This window comes from Epinephelus fuscoguttatus, linkage group LG13, assembly GCF_011397635.1.
Source record: "Epinephelus fuscoguttatus linkage group LG13, E.fuscoguttatus.final_Chr_v1".
NCBI classification, from domain to species: domain Eukaryota; kingdom Metazoa; phylum Chordata; class Actinopteri; order Perciformes; family Serranidae; genus Epinephelus; species Epinephelus fuscoguttatus.
In genome coordinates, this window is record NC_064764.1 from 19,516,924 (window position 1) to 19,530,977 (window position 14,054).

The 14,054-nt window shown below is 40.8% G+C and overlaps 1 protein-coding gene across 1 annotated transcript; it reads right to left on the reverse strand.

Annotated features, from left to right (window-relative positions):
• Nucleotides 1-13,798, reverse strand: nme9 (NME/NM23 family member 9). The gene is made up of 17 exons (XM_049594398.1): nt 13,613-13,798; nt 13,454-13,511; nt 13,096-13,199; nt 12,904-12,975; nt 12,285-12,401; nt 10,184-10,268; nt 9,927-10,009; nt 9,733-9,825; nt 8,987-9,141; nt 8,473-8,669; nt 7,618-7,762; nt 7,427-7,534; nt 5,993-6,144; nt 5,745-5,889; nt 3,195-3,457; nt 2,892-2,975; nt 1-756 (listed from the first exon to the last, which is right to left on the reverse strand). Exons 1-17 carry the CDS (start codon nt 13,643-13,645, stop codon nt 686-688), a joined length of 1,965 nt encoding a protein of 654 aa, XP_049450355.1. The 5' UTR covers nt 13,646-13,798; the 3' UTR covers nt 1-685.
• Between the last annotated feature and the right edge of the window lie 256 nt (nt 13,799-14,054).

The window sequence follows — 14,054 nt, forward strand, 5'->3', positions numbered from 1 at the left end:
ATCCCAAACAAATTTAATGCCAACTTATCATGACAATGACAACTTATGGTAATGTTACTTTGATTAATGTCAACTTGTCATAACCAAGACAACCCAAACAATGTCAACTTGTCATTACAAAAAAAAACAAATGACACTTAATGACAGCAGTCATAAACGTTTGACATGTACACAATGTTCCTGACAGGTTCATGTCATGTCATAGTTATGACAGTGTCATGTCACTTTTAAGTAGATACCTTCAAGTAAAGTGTTGCCCAAAATTGTAAATATCATGGTATGAGTTGCTGAAACTGAAAATGAAAACTAAAACAAAAATCAGTACAATTTACTGTAGCCAATCCAAGATAGACTGAACTGACTGGATTCAACTAAATGCCTCTCTGAACCCTCAAACTATCAGCTGCTTTGTGGTGACCATATGATCCTGTTCTTAGGATCAAGCCAACAAGTCTATAAACTTTTAACTGCCGTGAGCAGTATTACGTAAAAAACTTAACAAGTACACAAGTACTTCCTTTAACTGGCTGAAGAATATATGGTCACTTTGTTATCAACCCACCACCTACACGTCCATAAAGTGTGTAAATATCACCAGTCTTCCTGTTTATTTCATGATTCATGGAGTGACGTATAAGATACTGTGTTTTAAGCCCACAATACAAGAGAAACTAAGTGTGCTGACTCAGTTTGGGTGCTCTGGATTGTCACTTCCTTCTGTCTGTGGGCTGCAAGGATTTGAATCATGTGGGTCACCTGTAAAGTAAAGAGGAAAACTAAATCAAATATTCTGAATGACAACCACACATGAATGAATCCCCCTACAGAAAGATCCTACAACCAATAAAACAGTGTTAGACAGCAACGTTATATTATTCAAATACATCAGCCTCAGGACTCGCAGAGGTGCAACAGTTCGTCACCTAAGCCCATTAGTACTTCAACAAAATGGAATCATGAGAAAGTATTGCACATTTGAATTGCAATTATCCCCACAATGCAGCAGGTTCAAGATTTACTTCACTCTCCAGACAAAGAGACTGTAAGAGCAGTTTACATCTCCATTCCAGCTCACGTAAGTCACATTATGAAGATCAATGGCCTCATTTTTCTCGGTATCAGAAGAGATACGTCTTCTCGCTCTTGGAAGCTATCTGAGTTGTCAGTATTAAGAGACATATCTACTTGGCAGCTACTCTCAGCTCCCAGGATGTGATGCTGTAATAGCTGTGTCCCAATTTAGGAGATGGATCCTTTGAGTTTTTGGGCATTCCACATCAAAAGTGTACGCTAACATTTTAAAGGCTGACACAGCTGACAAAGATTAAATATCAGTGGTAACCTGAGACATGTTACCATACTAATGGATGGAACATGGCAAATAGTGGACCAGGTTAACAGTACTATATTTACATACAGGTAGGTAACATCTATTGTACTGTAATGTTCTGTGATTAACAATAGATACAGCTGGTATTTATGGGAATGCCAACAAAATGTCACATCCTTCAACACCAGGAGGGAGACAAAGCATTTGTTACCTTGCTGAAGAGTTGCTGTGTGACTTTCTGGTTGTCAATCACGCTTCAAAATACAGAGTTAAAGGGTATTTTAAAACTGGACCCTATTTTTTGTGTTTAAGTGACTAACGGGAACAACATTTTTTAAACCACGTGACCAGACATCATGCTCCTGATGATGACAACAGACGCAGTTGTCGAAATTTTAAAGGTATGACAAAACAACACTCAAACCTGTAATAAGAACCATATCAAGCTAAACATTTTTTTAAAATCGGTCCTGTATCAAGCAAGAGCAGCAGCTGGGCTATGATGTCAGCACTCAACAGCATGCCATTAAAAGTGCTTGTTTCTGCCCGACAGGCTCAGATTGTTATTACAAGTGTCTGACAAGATTATTGAAAGGATCCTTACAGAGATATACCTTTATGCTAAAGAGTAAGATAATTTTTGTTTAACCAGAAACAGCCCTGAATCACTTTTGTCACACCCACCAGACTCCATTTAAATAAATGGTAATTTTATCACTGTAAAATACACTTAACTCAGAGTTACAGAAACAAAATAAAAATTTGTCTTTCCACTGTTATCACAATCACCACCTCTGATTTCATTGAAATAAACCCTTAAATTGCCAAGTTGGGTGGGAAAACATGTTGGCTCTATACATGATAAAATTACTGTTAATTTGAATGGAGTCTGGTGGCTTTAACGATTGAGATTTGGGGGCTGTTGAACAAAATGGATCTAACACTTTATTCAGACTGTTGTAGCTATTGGTAGAAAAAGTTGTGAGCCTCCAGGGACATGTAGTTCTTGAGGGTGCAAACCCCCTGCGTGATAACATAGAAGCACAATGTCAAAACAGGCTAATAGCATTGAGCAACATTAGCGCTGCTATAATGTGTGCATGGAATTGACTAAAACACGCTAGCCTACTATATCATAGCATTAATGACAGTGGGGTACTGATAATGTGCTAAGTTTTATTAATCATAGCTATAGTAAATGTACTGTTTTCCCCCTTGCTGTCTCCACCCTCACCACACCCCCTAACTATGACTAAACACTGACTGTATCAATATATCCCACTGTGGAGTTTATGCCCAGTTTCCATTTTTCACCACTTGCAGCGGCTTTTTCATTGGTCTTATTAATAGGATATATTTACCAGTGACTGCTTTCCATTAGTCACAAAACTAATTGCCTGTGCTTAAAGTGACTGGTGCACAATGGATTGTGGGATACTATATATTAGTTATGCATGCCTGTATGAGCCTTTGGCAGCAACAGGCCTTTTTCAGGATCAAACCCTTGAATAGGGACAGCTAACATGTCAGTAAAAAAACTTTATCCGTACTCACTGCATACCTTCATGATGGTTATTGGACATGTCCTCAGTTGGAGACCTTGATGTTCCCGTGTTTTCATTTGCAGAACTGTTCTGCTGTTTTGCTGCAAGAAATTGATCTTTATTTCAAGAAGTGAAGTTTGGAGTATTTTTAACTATAACTGTAAGAAATATAGCTGGATGAAATATCATTTCTAGCAGGAATAGGGCAGAAATATCAAACCTCAAAAAACATGAAAAAAATACAAGAACAAAATTGTTATTTATGTGGAACCAGATGGTGTGCCAGATGGAAATGACTGTCACAGACATCATATGATTACCTAAAATGGTTGTGTCAGTCCCTCCATCACCGGTGAGCTCTGCGTCTGAGCAGATGTCACCAAAGATAAAACGGATCTTCTCCTCTGCATGCTGCTCGTTGGAGGAGCCGTGGACTGAGTTCTGCAGGATGTTGGAGGCGAAGCGGGCCCTCAGAGAGTTTGGAGATGTCTCCTTCGCTTGATCAGGGTCTGCGGGGCCCATCATGGCCCTCCACTCCTCCACTGCATTTTCCTTGGTCAGGACGAGCATCAGACACGGCCCTCTGAAACAAACGATGACAGTATGTTAATATAATAAACAGGGTTTTAAATGACTTATGAACTTTAACTACTTACTGTCAGTGTATTCAAGGGAGAGCTGTGCATCTGCCCGCTTTATTATTTGTGTTTATTAGTAGTTTTGCAATCAAAGTTCAGCTACCCACTACAGTGTGGTCTTTGTTGCCATGGATATAAATTGAAATTCAGCATGACAAGAGAACATTTTTACACAGAAATTAATCAACAGAATAATGCAATTAAACTGTCAAGAGCCACAATGTGACACTTTCTATTGTTGCAATGAGCAGCCTTTGACTGCACCTTCCCACTTAGGACTAATTTGGTGAATAGCAGATAAAAGATGTCTAGACATCCTGTTTAAAACTGGGACAGATTTCACTCACAAAATGATGTTACATTGAATTTGTGAAGAATCTTTGTTCCTCTCTCGTCCCTCCGTGGTGAACAAAGAATTCCAAAATGGAGAAAAATATTGATGACTTCACTTCCTAAGAGCCTCTTTGCTAGTTGGAGACGTGTAACCCCTGCCAGTCTCAGCTCTGCCAGAAATTTAAAAGCAATTGTAAAATGTTTATTATGCTTAATAAAGTGAAATCTCATACTTAAATTTAAGCATTATTGATGATACAGAGCTGTCTTGGCTCTATCTAAACATCCGTTTACAAACTCTCACACAACTGGTGCAGCTTAATCCAAGTCTCATTTATCCAGTCGTATGCACAGTGCTTCACAAACACACGTTTTTTCTTTAAAACTTCAGTATTTAAAACACTTCTGCATACGAGTAGCTCACCTGGGCAAGCGTGTGTGTTTGAACTCTGATTGTGCACATCATTGAGCAGAGTTCAAATGGCTACTTGTCCATGTGTGAAACTGTTTATGCAGAAGTGTTTTAAATAGTAAGATAGGATGTACTAAGCTCAAGGCTGGATAATGAGACTTGTGTGAGAGTTTGTCAATGCATGTTTTGATATATAGTTTGGCTTGTCATTAAACATGGCCTCCCTTTGCTCCAATTTATGAAGAATTTTCCCAGTGTTTTGATTGTTTGTGGATGCATGCGAGAAAAATAAAGTTTTCATCATGAAATCAATGCAACAGCATGGTGGTGCAGTGGTTAGCACTGTCGTCTCACAGCAAGAGGGTTCCTGGTTTGAATCCAGAGTGTGGACTTTGCATGTTCTCCCGGTGTCAGCATGGGTTTTCTCCAGGTTCCTCAACTTCCTCCCACATTTCAAAGCCATGTTGGTTGGGTTAACCAGTGACTCTAAATTGCCCATAGGTGTGAATGTGAGTGTGAATGGTTGTCTGTCTCTATGTGTCAGCCCTGTGATAGTCTGGTGACCTGTCCAGGGTGTACCCTGCCTCTCACCCAATGTCAGCTGGGATAGGCTTCAGCCCCCCGGTGACCCCCAACGGGACAAGCAGTTACGGTTAATGAATTAATTAATGGGGTGAGTAACTGACATACAAATTGTAATTTTGTGAATGAAGTATTCCTTGAAATGTGGCAGCTGTTTCAACTGCATTTCAGTCACTGAATTTTTAGTATCACCATATCAGTGCTTTCTATGTGATTTCATAAATAATAACTTGCCCCCCTAGAAATCTTGATTTTTTTTCCCCTAAGCATCAGAAGTTTATCTTCTCACCTGGCTGCAGTGATTTACTGGTGTACTCTGATACCCATGTGACATCACTGCTGTGTGTGGTTACAGGTGCAACAGAGCAAACTTCTGACCACACCCAACAGGTGACACAGGCTTGAAACTTCCAACCAAAGAGGGCAGCAAAACACTGCTTTTCAGCCTGGTATTAAGTTACTCTTTAAATACACTGTAGGAGATAAAGTGGTACCTTAGCTTTATAAATAACCTTGTAAAACATTATACAGTGGTTAGAATATAAATCTACAATTAATGCTAAACCTGAGCTGATGTTGAGGGATAGCGACAGTAAAGGTAGTTTCTCCGGCTGACGTGCCCAGCTGCACACATCTCTCTGCTCATTGTGTCCAAGCAGTTGTGTAACAACCGAGTGAAGGGACTAATCGGAGCGGAAGATAACTCTAAAATCTAGATGTGCGGTGGGACAAAGAGTGAAATTGAGATGGACTTCCTAGCCGCTTGCCTGAGGCTGTCTTGATTCTAAGCAGCTAAGATTACAGTTAAAAGTGCTGTTAAAACTTCCAGCGGCAACAGGAATTAGGGCAGGTCTGCTGTGGTCACTTTGCCCCTCTCCTGTGGCTGTGTTCAGGGATAGACTAACCGACACATGAATTCCACCAGTTGGTTGAAGAAAGGCTTCTCTCTGTGCTCTTTGTAAAACTCCTCAGCCATCTCCTTCGACAGCACCATCTCCTTCAGCTGCGTTACACGGAAACCGCCGCCACTGATCTCCTCCATTATCTTGTCTATTACAGTCAGAAAACACATTATAAAGATAATATGATTACCTGTACACATTTATATAAACACAGGTACATTTTTATATTGTTCTGAATGACGACAGAGGACCTTTGTGTTCCTCGAAGGCATCAGGTTTGATCACTGCCAGTGTTTGCTGTTTAGGGAAGAAGAAGTTGATCTCTTGTTCTGCCTCTTCGTGGTTTTCACTGCCATGCAGCAGGCCCATGGGCTCATTCTCCACAGCAAACTGGGCCCTTAGACTGAGTGATGAGGGATACAGAAGTCAGCATCACAGGTATGATTGACTGTTAGGTGCCATCTATATCTAATAGCTAATATTTGATGGTTTATTTTGGGATGAAGTGGTGTAATTTTATTGTACTTTCTTTCACTCTGGCTCAGCCTGCCTTGTTTGCTTCTACCTCAGCAAGTGATTGTCTTTATTTTTAAGATTGCCTTTCAAGAAAACACAGAAACTGGAGTGAACTTGGTGCTTTGCAGGCAGAGGGAGACCACAATACACCTTCATCTCTAAAATGTATCTTTGTCTTATGACTGCACTACTGTCAGAAAAGAAACTGTTATCTAGTACATTTCTCTTCCTGTGTGGTTGCAGAATACCTTTCCTTTCTTTAAAGGTCCAGCGTGTAGGATTTAGGGGCATCTATTGGAAAAAATGGTGTATAATATTCCTAACTATGTTTCTATTAGTTTATAATCACCTGAAACTAAACATCGACGTCTTGAGTGAGGCCAAGTTGTTCTTCAGTAGTCCAGAATGGCAAACCAAACACTGGCTCTAGACAAGGCCATTCATGTTTTCGGCCACCATAGTTCTCCTACAAGCTTGGCACACAGGGGAAGTTTAAGTTCTGCAACCTCACCACTAGATGCAAATAAATCCTACATTCTAGACCTTTAATCAAACGGTTGTATATAATAACCTGAAAAGTTAAAGTGGAAACCCCCCCAAGCATTTCCAGGTGTTGGCTCCGCTGTCTCAAAGACAACCTGATTGCTTTACATCTTCCCCAGAGCCTTCCGCCATTTCCTCTACTGGGGATTGTAACTGCAAAGTACTTCCATTAATACTCTTTTGTAACTTGGGATAGCTACAGATACCTAGTGGGACAAACAAAAGCAGTATCTTCTTCCTGTTATGGTTGCGTAATGGTTGACGCACTTCCTCGGTGCTGTAAATGGAGCCTTCATTTTTCCAAGAGATCGTTCCTGTTGCCTAACAGAACTGCACAGGGAAAGCGAGGCTTATAGGTACCAGTCTAAGCGCAGATGGTGTAACCATTCTATACTCATTACACTGAGAACTCAACATTTAGTTCATAATGATAAGTTAACACAAAAAAACGTGTCTATGTCCACCTTGAATACCTGACAAGGTAAAAACAAAAGGTCAAATAAAAATGTAGAGTTCTTTCTAACAAGCGGTCAGATAGATCAACAGTGAAAATTCCATCAGTAATAATACCACAGTGACTTCTCTTGGCTCATTTAATTGTGTAAATAAAGCCACACATCACTCACCACTCAGGACTCTCCTCTTTGGCCTTATTAACGTCAGAAGGACCGAGGATGTTCTTCCAGTGATCAACAGCCCCCGTTCTGGCCAATGCCAAAGCTAGCACCGGCCCACTGTAAATATACATGTTTAATGCACATCAGGAGTAACAAACTACTCTTTAGATTTTATAAGAGCGTGTAAGTGTGTAAGTTACCTGGTCATGTTTTGGAGCAATGCAGGGAAGTAGTCCTGCTCAGCGTGTTGGGAGTAAAAGTGTCTGACCTGCTCCTCTGTCAACATCACCTCTCTTTGGAGAGCCACGGTGAAGCCTGACTTGTGGATGTGAGCTAAGATCTCCTCTGCGGAACACAATTTACACTCATTTACATTTATTAGGTACAGCTAGGTAATGCATTTCAAAGTAATGGTCCTGCGATAAATCCTACTTTCATGAAAGTTATCTTACACCCTGTGCAAAGGAGTGTACAGCAATTGTTAATGCTAGTTTCAGACCAATGCAGCCGCCACTTTGAGGGCCAGTTTTGCTGCTTTAATGTCCAAATATATCTGCTGCAGTGACATTACCACTCTTATTGCATTGCTCTCAGCAGAAAACCTCTTCAAATTGCTACACCTGACTTTTAAAGGGAGTGAGAGATGACATTGTGATTGACCCAAAACACACCTATGATCAATTAAGGGACTAAATACAACCCCTTGCACCTTACTTTGCACCCAGATTATGCGCTGTTTAACTGGCAAAAGTGGAGTTGGACACAGCTTAAATGCACGTGCACCATGACCTTTAGACCATGTGCTTTAAAAAAGGCTCATAATGTTTATTTATTGCATTCTATTAGTCTGCATTAGTTTTAGCTAATGATAATAATTGATAGTTTTGATATAGATAGCCATAGTTTGTTTGTTGTTATCAATTACAAAAAAAATCTGGAACTACACCTGTTCCATTCAACACCTTTTCCATGGGGATCAAGAAGCAGCCCCACCATGTCAGTATGAACCACCTTTGTGTGTATACTGGTGCCTGTGCATTTGGCATGGGCCCCACCTCTGTTTTCTCTGGCAACGTCAGGCCGGATAAGAGCCAGTGTCCTCTCCACACGCTCTTCCTCCCCATCCTGCTCCGTTACTGAGGCCGTCCTAAAGTTGGGGAAGAAGAAGGCGAGCTCCCTGCTGGCCTGGTCGATGTCCTCACTACCGTGCACTGCGTTGAACAGTGTCTGTGTGCCGTATTGTGCCCGCAAGCTGCAGGAAGCCAGGGGGGAGAAAGGAGAGGAGAGCAGATGGTTGCTCGGCTGGTGTTCCACCAGAGAGAAGCATAATGTTTGGGTGTGTCTGACAGAGCAGGCGAGAATGTGCTGTTCATTCGTTTTCCCAGACTTAATCCTGAGATTGTTTCACACTGTTGCAATCAACTGTGCATGAACAAATCTCAATACTATAAACAAATGTTCTTTACAAAAACACGGGATCGTAACATATCTTACAGTGGTTATGCTGTTGTTGATGTTTTCACGACTCTTTTTATGGATGTAGCATATGTATAATTTCCAGTAACTGACCTTTCTGGTTTCTCTCTCCTGGCTTCCTCTATGTCTGCTGGGCCAATAAACTCACGCCATGCTGGCACAACGTTAGCTGAGCCCTCAACCTGAGAGAGTACCAGAATATGGGACGGACCACTGGACATATACTGCACCAAGTCCTCAAAGCAAGCCTACAAACCACCATCACATGCACACAGAGACAAGAGCATACACATGTGTTAATGTGACAAACGCATTTTTACATCTTGAATCAGGCCTTACATTTTCTAGGCGGGAAGAGACAGAAGAAAATTAGTGCGGATATATTATTAAAAGGCAAAAGCAATATATATACTGCATCATTTTACGGACATAATTGCTTCACATAGCCACCTTTCCTCATATGTTTTGTATTTCTGAATCTCTAATCATTTGGTCTCATCACAAACAGCGCAATAAGCAAAAAAAAGGGGAAAAAAGCTGCTTACACAGCGGATCTATTTTGAGCCCTGTGCAGAAATGCAGATGGAAGTGTGATGTATTGCAAACTAATTGAAATGATTTTTGCACTGGTCGTGACTGCTCTCCCATTAGGATGTTGACTCATAATTCAAATTGCCCAGACGAACCTCACAAACATACACTGAACCCATCAGCGGTTTGACTACTGTGCCAATCTCTGCAGTGAGATGCAAACACAAGTGTCTCTATCTGTCAAATGTTTTGTCACGTCTGTGTGAGATGTGCCTTTTTGCTGCTATTCCATTCTGTTCTCACCATACCTCTTCTGCTTTGTGCTGGTAAAAATCTCGAGCCTCAGTCTCAGTCAGCGTGCGCTCCTCATGGGCCAGGATCTCAAACCCAGCATCTTGGATCTAGCCAGGGGAGTATTGTCAGGATAATGAACTAATGTCAGCAGGAATGCTTGAGACAATCTTGTCTTCTCAGAATGTGAGCAGCATTAGTCTGTGCGCACCTTCATAATGATCTCATTTGCCTTGCCGTGAGCAACAGCATCTGGTTTGATGATGGCAACTGTGTAGGATTTACTGGCAGGAACTACAGGAGAAAAGGACAGGCTGAGTGATGATCAGTAATGCAGATAAAACAGTAAACAGAATCATGATGACGCTGGTAAACAGCAACGGTAATCACAGTAACCACATTACCAGCAATAATGCTAATGACCAAAATAAATTGACCACTAATATGATTATATTGTTTCCACAGTACCAATTATGCTTTCTTCATTTTCAGACTGCTGTGGCGTCTCCTCCTCATCTGTATGCTCATCATCCATCAGACCCTCATCTTTAATCTGACAGACAAATAAAAAACACTGAATCAGTAAACACTGGAGTCGATAAACACTTTAATACATCCTTTCTTTTTTGAGTAAACTACAGCTGCAGCTTTTGATTATTTCAATATTTATTAATCTTCCAGGTATTGTCTTGATAAATCTGAACTTGTTAGTAAACAAAAGTTTTGTTCCAACAGTAAAAAAAAAAAAAATCTTTAAAGGAATATTTCACCCACAAAATGATTATTTGTTTTCCAAGTACTCAGATTACTCAGCCCTGTGAAATTGAATTTGTGAAGGAAACCATTTTGCTTGAATGCCTCCCTGGTGAACGAAGAATCCAAAAACAGAGAAACTTCTTAATGAATTGGAGTTAAATGAAGTCTGCATTTAAAAACAGAAAAACTATAACAAAACATCCATTTACTAACTCTCACACAACTCATGCAGCAAAATTCAAGTTTCATTTATCCAGTCATGTCTTCAGCACTTTCCAAACCCTTACCTTTTAAAACAATTCAGCCTATGAGTAGTGCGCCTGGGCAAGCGTGTGCACTTGAACTTTGCTAAGCATTGAGTTCAAATGCGTACGCCTGCCCAGGAGCGCTAATCATCCTTGCATAGGACTATTTATGTTAAGTGAGAGTTTGGAGACTGATATTTTTGATAAAATTTTGCTGCTGATGCAGAATCCGGCGACTCTCTAGGCGACGGGACAAGATTTTGGTATTCTAAGTGTTCTGGTTTGTATTCCGAGTAGTACTGACCAAGCACGTTTTAACTGCTGGTAAACAGACTGTGTGGAAAGACAGAACGCATTGTTGAAATGGAATCTCTGAACCTATTGGCTACAGTCTGATGACAAGTTAGCTTTGAATTAGCTTTTATCTGCATCCAAATGCAGATATTGACTTATAGAGATTGGCTGAAATGACCAGGCCTTGGTTTGGATATCTGCTGGCTTCACCGGATCAGACTGAAATACTGGTTATCACCCGCACAGACTGATGGTTGTTTGACAGATACTGTAGCCGATGGGTTCCAAGATTGGCTGCTGGTAAACGCAGCCCCCTTCTATTTCAATTAATCAAGGATTTCTCAGTTTTTGGATTCTTGGCTGATCTTGAAGGCATGCAAGAAAAACAGTTTTCTTCAAGAATTCAACGTAACGTAAGGGTGAGCAGTTGACATATAAATGATCATTTTTTGTGTGTGACGTATTCCTTTAATAGTGAAGTGCCAAAATTCTGCATCTCGACAAAATGTCACCATAACCCAGAGAAAGAGCCTAACCCCTGCACAAAAAGCAAAAAATACTCACATGTGAGAAGCTGGAACCCGATCATTTTTAGCATTGTGTTTTTCATTTTGCATGAAAAATTACATAAATATGGGGCCCCTGTTCTGATTATATCAGTAAGCAAATGGACTTGGCTGTAACCTAGTTGTGTGCATGATTTATGAGTGTGGTTGTCTGTACAGTATTATGACAGTGTATGGACTATTTCAGCCTGTGCCTGTGATATAGCATATCATGACATGCATCAACAAATATTGGCTTGTCCAGCAACCATTGTTTTCTCCCTTTTCTTTGGTCTGATTGTAAGCTGGTGGGTTTATCATGGAGGGTGGTGTTTGTGTTTTTGTTCATATTTGTTCTAAAAGATCAGGATAAAACGCAAAAAATAATCGCTAATTTTCTGCAGATTGACTAATCGATTAATTGACTGCTGTTGGCTGTTTTCACGGAAAGACATTTTAATATGTCACAGGTGTAGATAATACAATTAATGGCTGAGATGGCTGAATTCCACTTAGCTACTTCAGTTCTCTGTCACGTTGTCATTGCTCACAGGGACACTTAAAAAGAACGTCATCATTAATGGTATTAGTAACACCTGTGCTCTTCCTGCTATGACAAGTCAAAACGTCTGCTGTGCAAAAGGCCATTTGTTTCAGCACTAGAATATAAATATGCGTGAACGGATTACTGCGCTCTGTATGTGAAAGTGTGTGTATCTTGCTGCTCACCCCTTTGCGTTCACCACCTTGCTCCAGGACCAACTTCTCCTTGGCCAGCTCCTCCACAATCATCCTCTGAAGGAGAGGAGCGTTGGCCCCTCGCAGCACAGCCACCAGCTCCCCACCCTGTTATTCAACACAAAGACCTTTTTTATGTTTTGTGCATTTGTAAAACAAGCAGTGACATACAGAAAGGCTTTGACAGACGCATGTAAGCAAGACAGAAAAAAACCCCAATGAGTCTGTGACAACATCAAAATAAAAAAGTACAGGCTCAGGAATGAGCACAATTCTGATAAAAGAGAATTAATAATACAAATGAAATAATGGGCAGCATATTGCATCACCACCAGAGAGATCACGACTCCATTCACGGCCCTATTTCCTGGCCTACATCATTACACATCTGAGCATTACAGAATCATGATGAAAGGGAATAAGAAATATAGACAGAAAATAAACAGATAAATATATAAATAACTTGTGAGTGGAAATATTAGGACATCAGTAGAATACAAAGGGGGAAAACGGCAAAACACACAGAGCTGATGGCTTATACTGTATGTGCCGTACTATACTGTACAAGCATGCACACAGTAGCCTATATGCTGTACGCACACACACTCACCCCATAGAAGAGGAAGGTGGGCTCGCATTTCCCTCGATACTTTTCCAAAGCATCAATGCTGTCTGCCTCGGCCTGCACCACACACACACACACACACACACACACACACACAAACACAAATATAAGTTTAGGGCTGCTCCCTCACAAATTTGAATATAAACTCTTCACATTTTACTTTTACTCAGGGCTTACTGTGGCAAAGTGTAACAGGTCATCACCCAGTTCATTCTTTATTTTTCGCAGGAGACTGACCACAGCTCGACAGGGGCCACACCACTGCTGATACACGTCTACAACTAGAGGAGAGACAGTAATGTGTGAGTGTGTGTGGTGCAAGGCTTCAGTATGCAGTTATCCCAGTGAACACAGTGGGGCAGCAGCATACAATAAATTACTATCACGATGACAGAGCTCATTCACACATACTGTTTTTTCAAGTTACAACTATACAACAGCATTGACAGATGCTTAGTGTTGTGATGCTGTGTGTTCACTTTTAAAGGGTCATGTCAACAGTCATTTCAACAACTTTTACTTTTTAAGTTCTTACCTGTTAAACCTTTGGTTGCAAGCATTTCCTCCCACTGCTCTTGGTTTGTCACAGAAGCCTGAGTCAAAAAAGAATATCACAGTTTCATAAAGTTAAGCTTAAATATCATCATAGAGGACTCTGGTCAACATCACAGACGCCATGTTGTGTGTGTACAACCTGGAGACTCGCTTCTTTCTTCTTCCCTGCCATTTTATATCAAATTAAATACAAACATCTAAAGGTATCTACCTCTATAGCTATCAGACGATATCTAAAGATAAGTTTAATTAGCATGAAACGCTAGTGTGTCGAGCTGCTAATCATATCACATTGTCTATCTCCTCAGATGCTGCTCACGCTTGTTTGGCCGCTCGGTTGCTAGGCAACGGCGCCTTCCGCCTTCCGGAGTCTTCGCAGGGATGTAACATCTGATTGAAGCCGCTCAGTAAGATAATAAGTTCGTGTTGTCGCTATTAATTAACACCAACGCAGGTCGTATTTCCTAATTGCACCGCAGTTTGATTAGTTTAATAGCACATGGCAGTCACAGTGATCTCAAAGTGGGAGCTACTCTTCTTCTACTATCTTTAAACTGCCCCCATGGGTCGCTGATAGGATC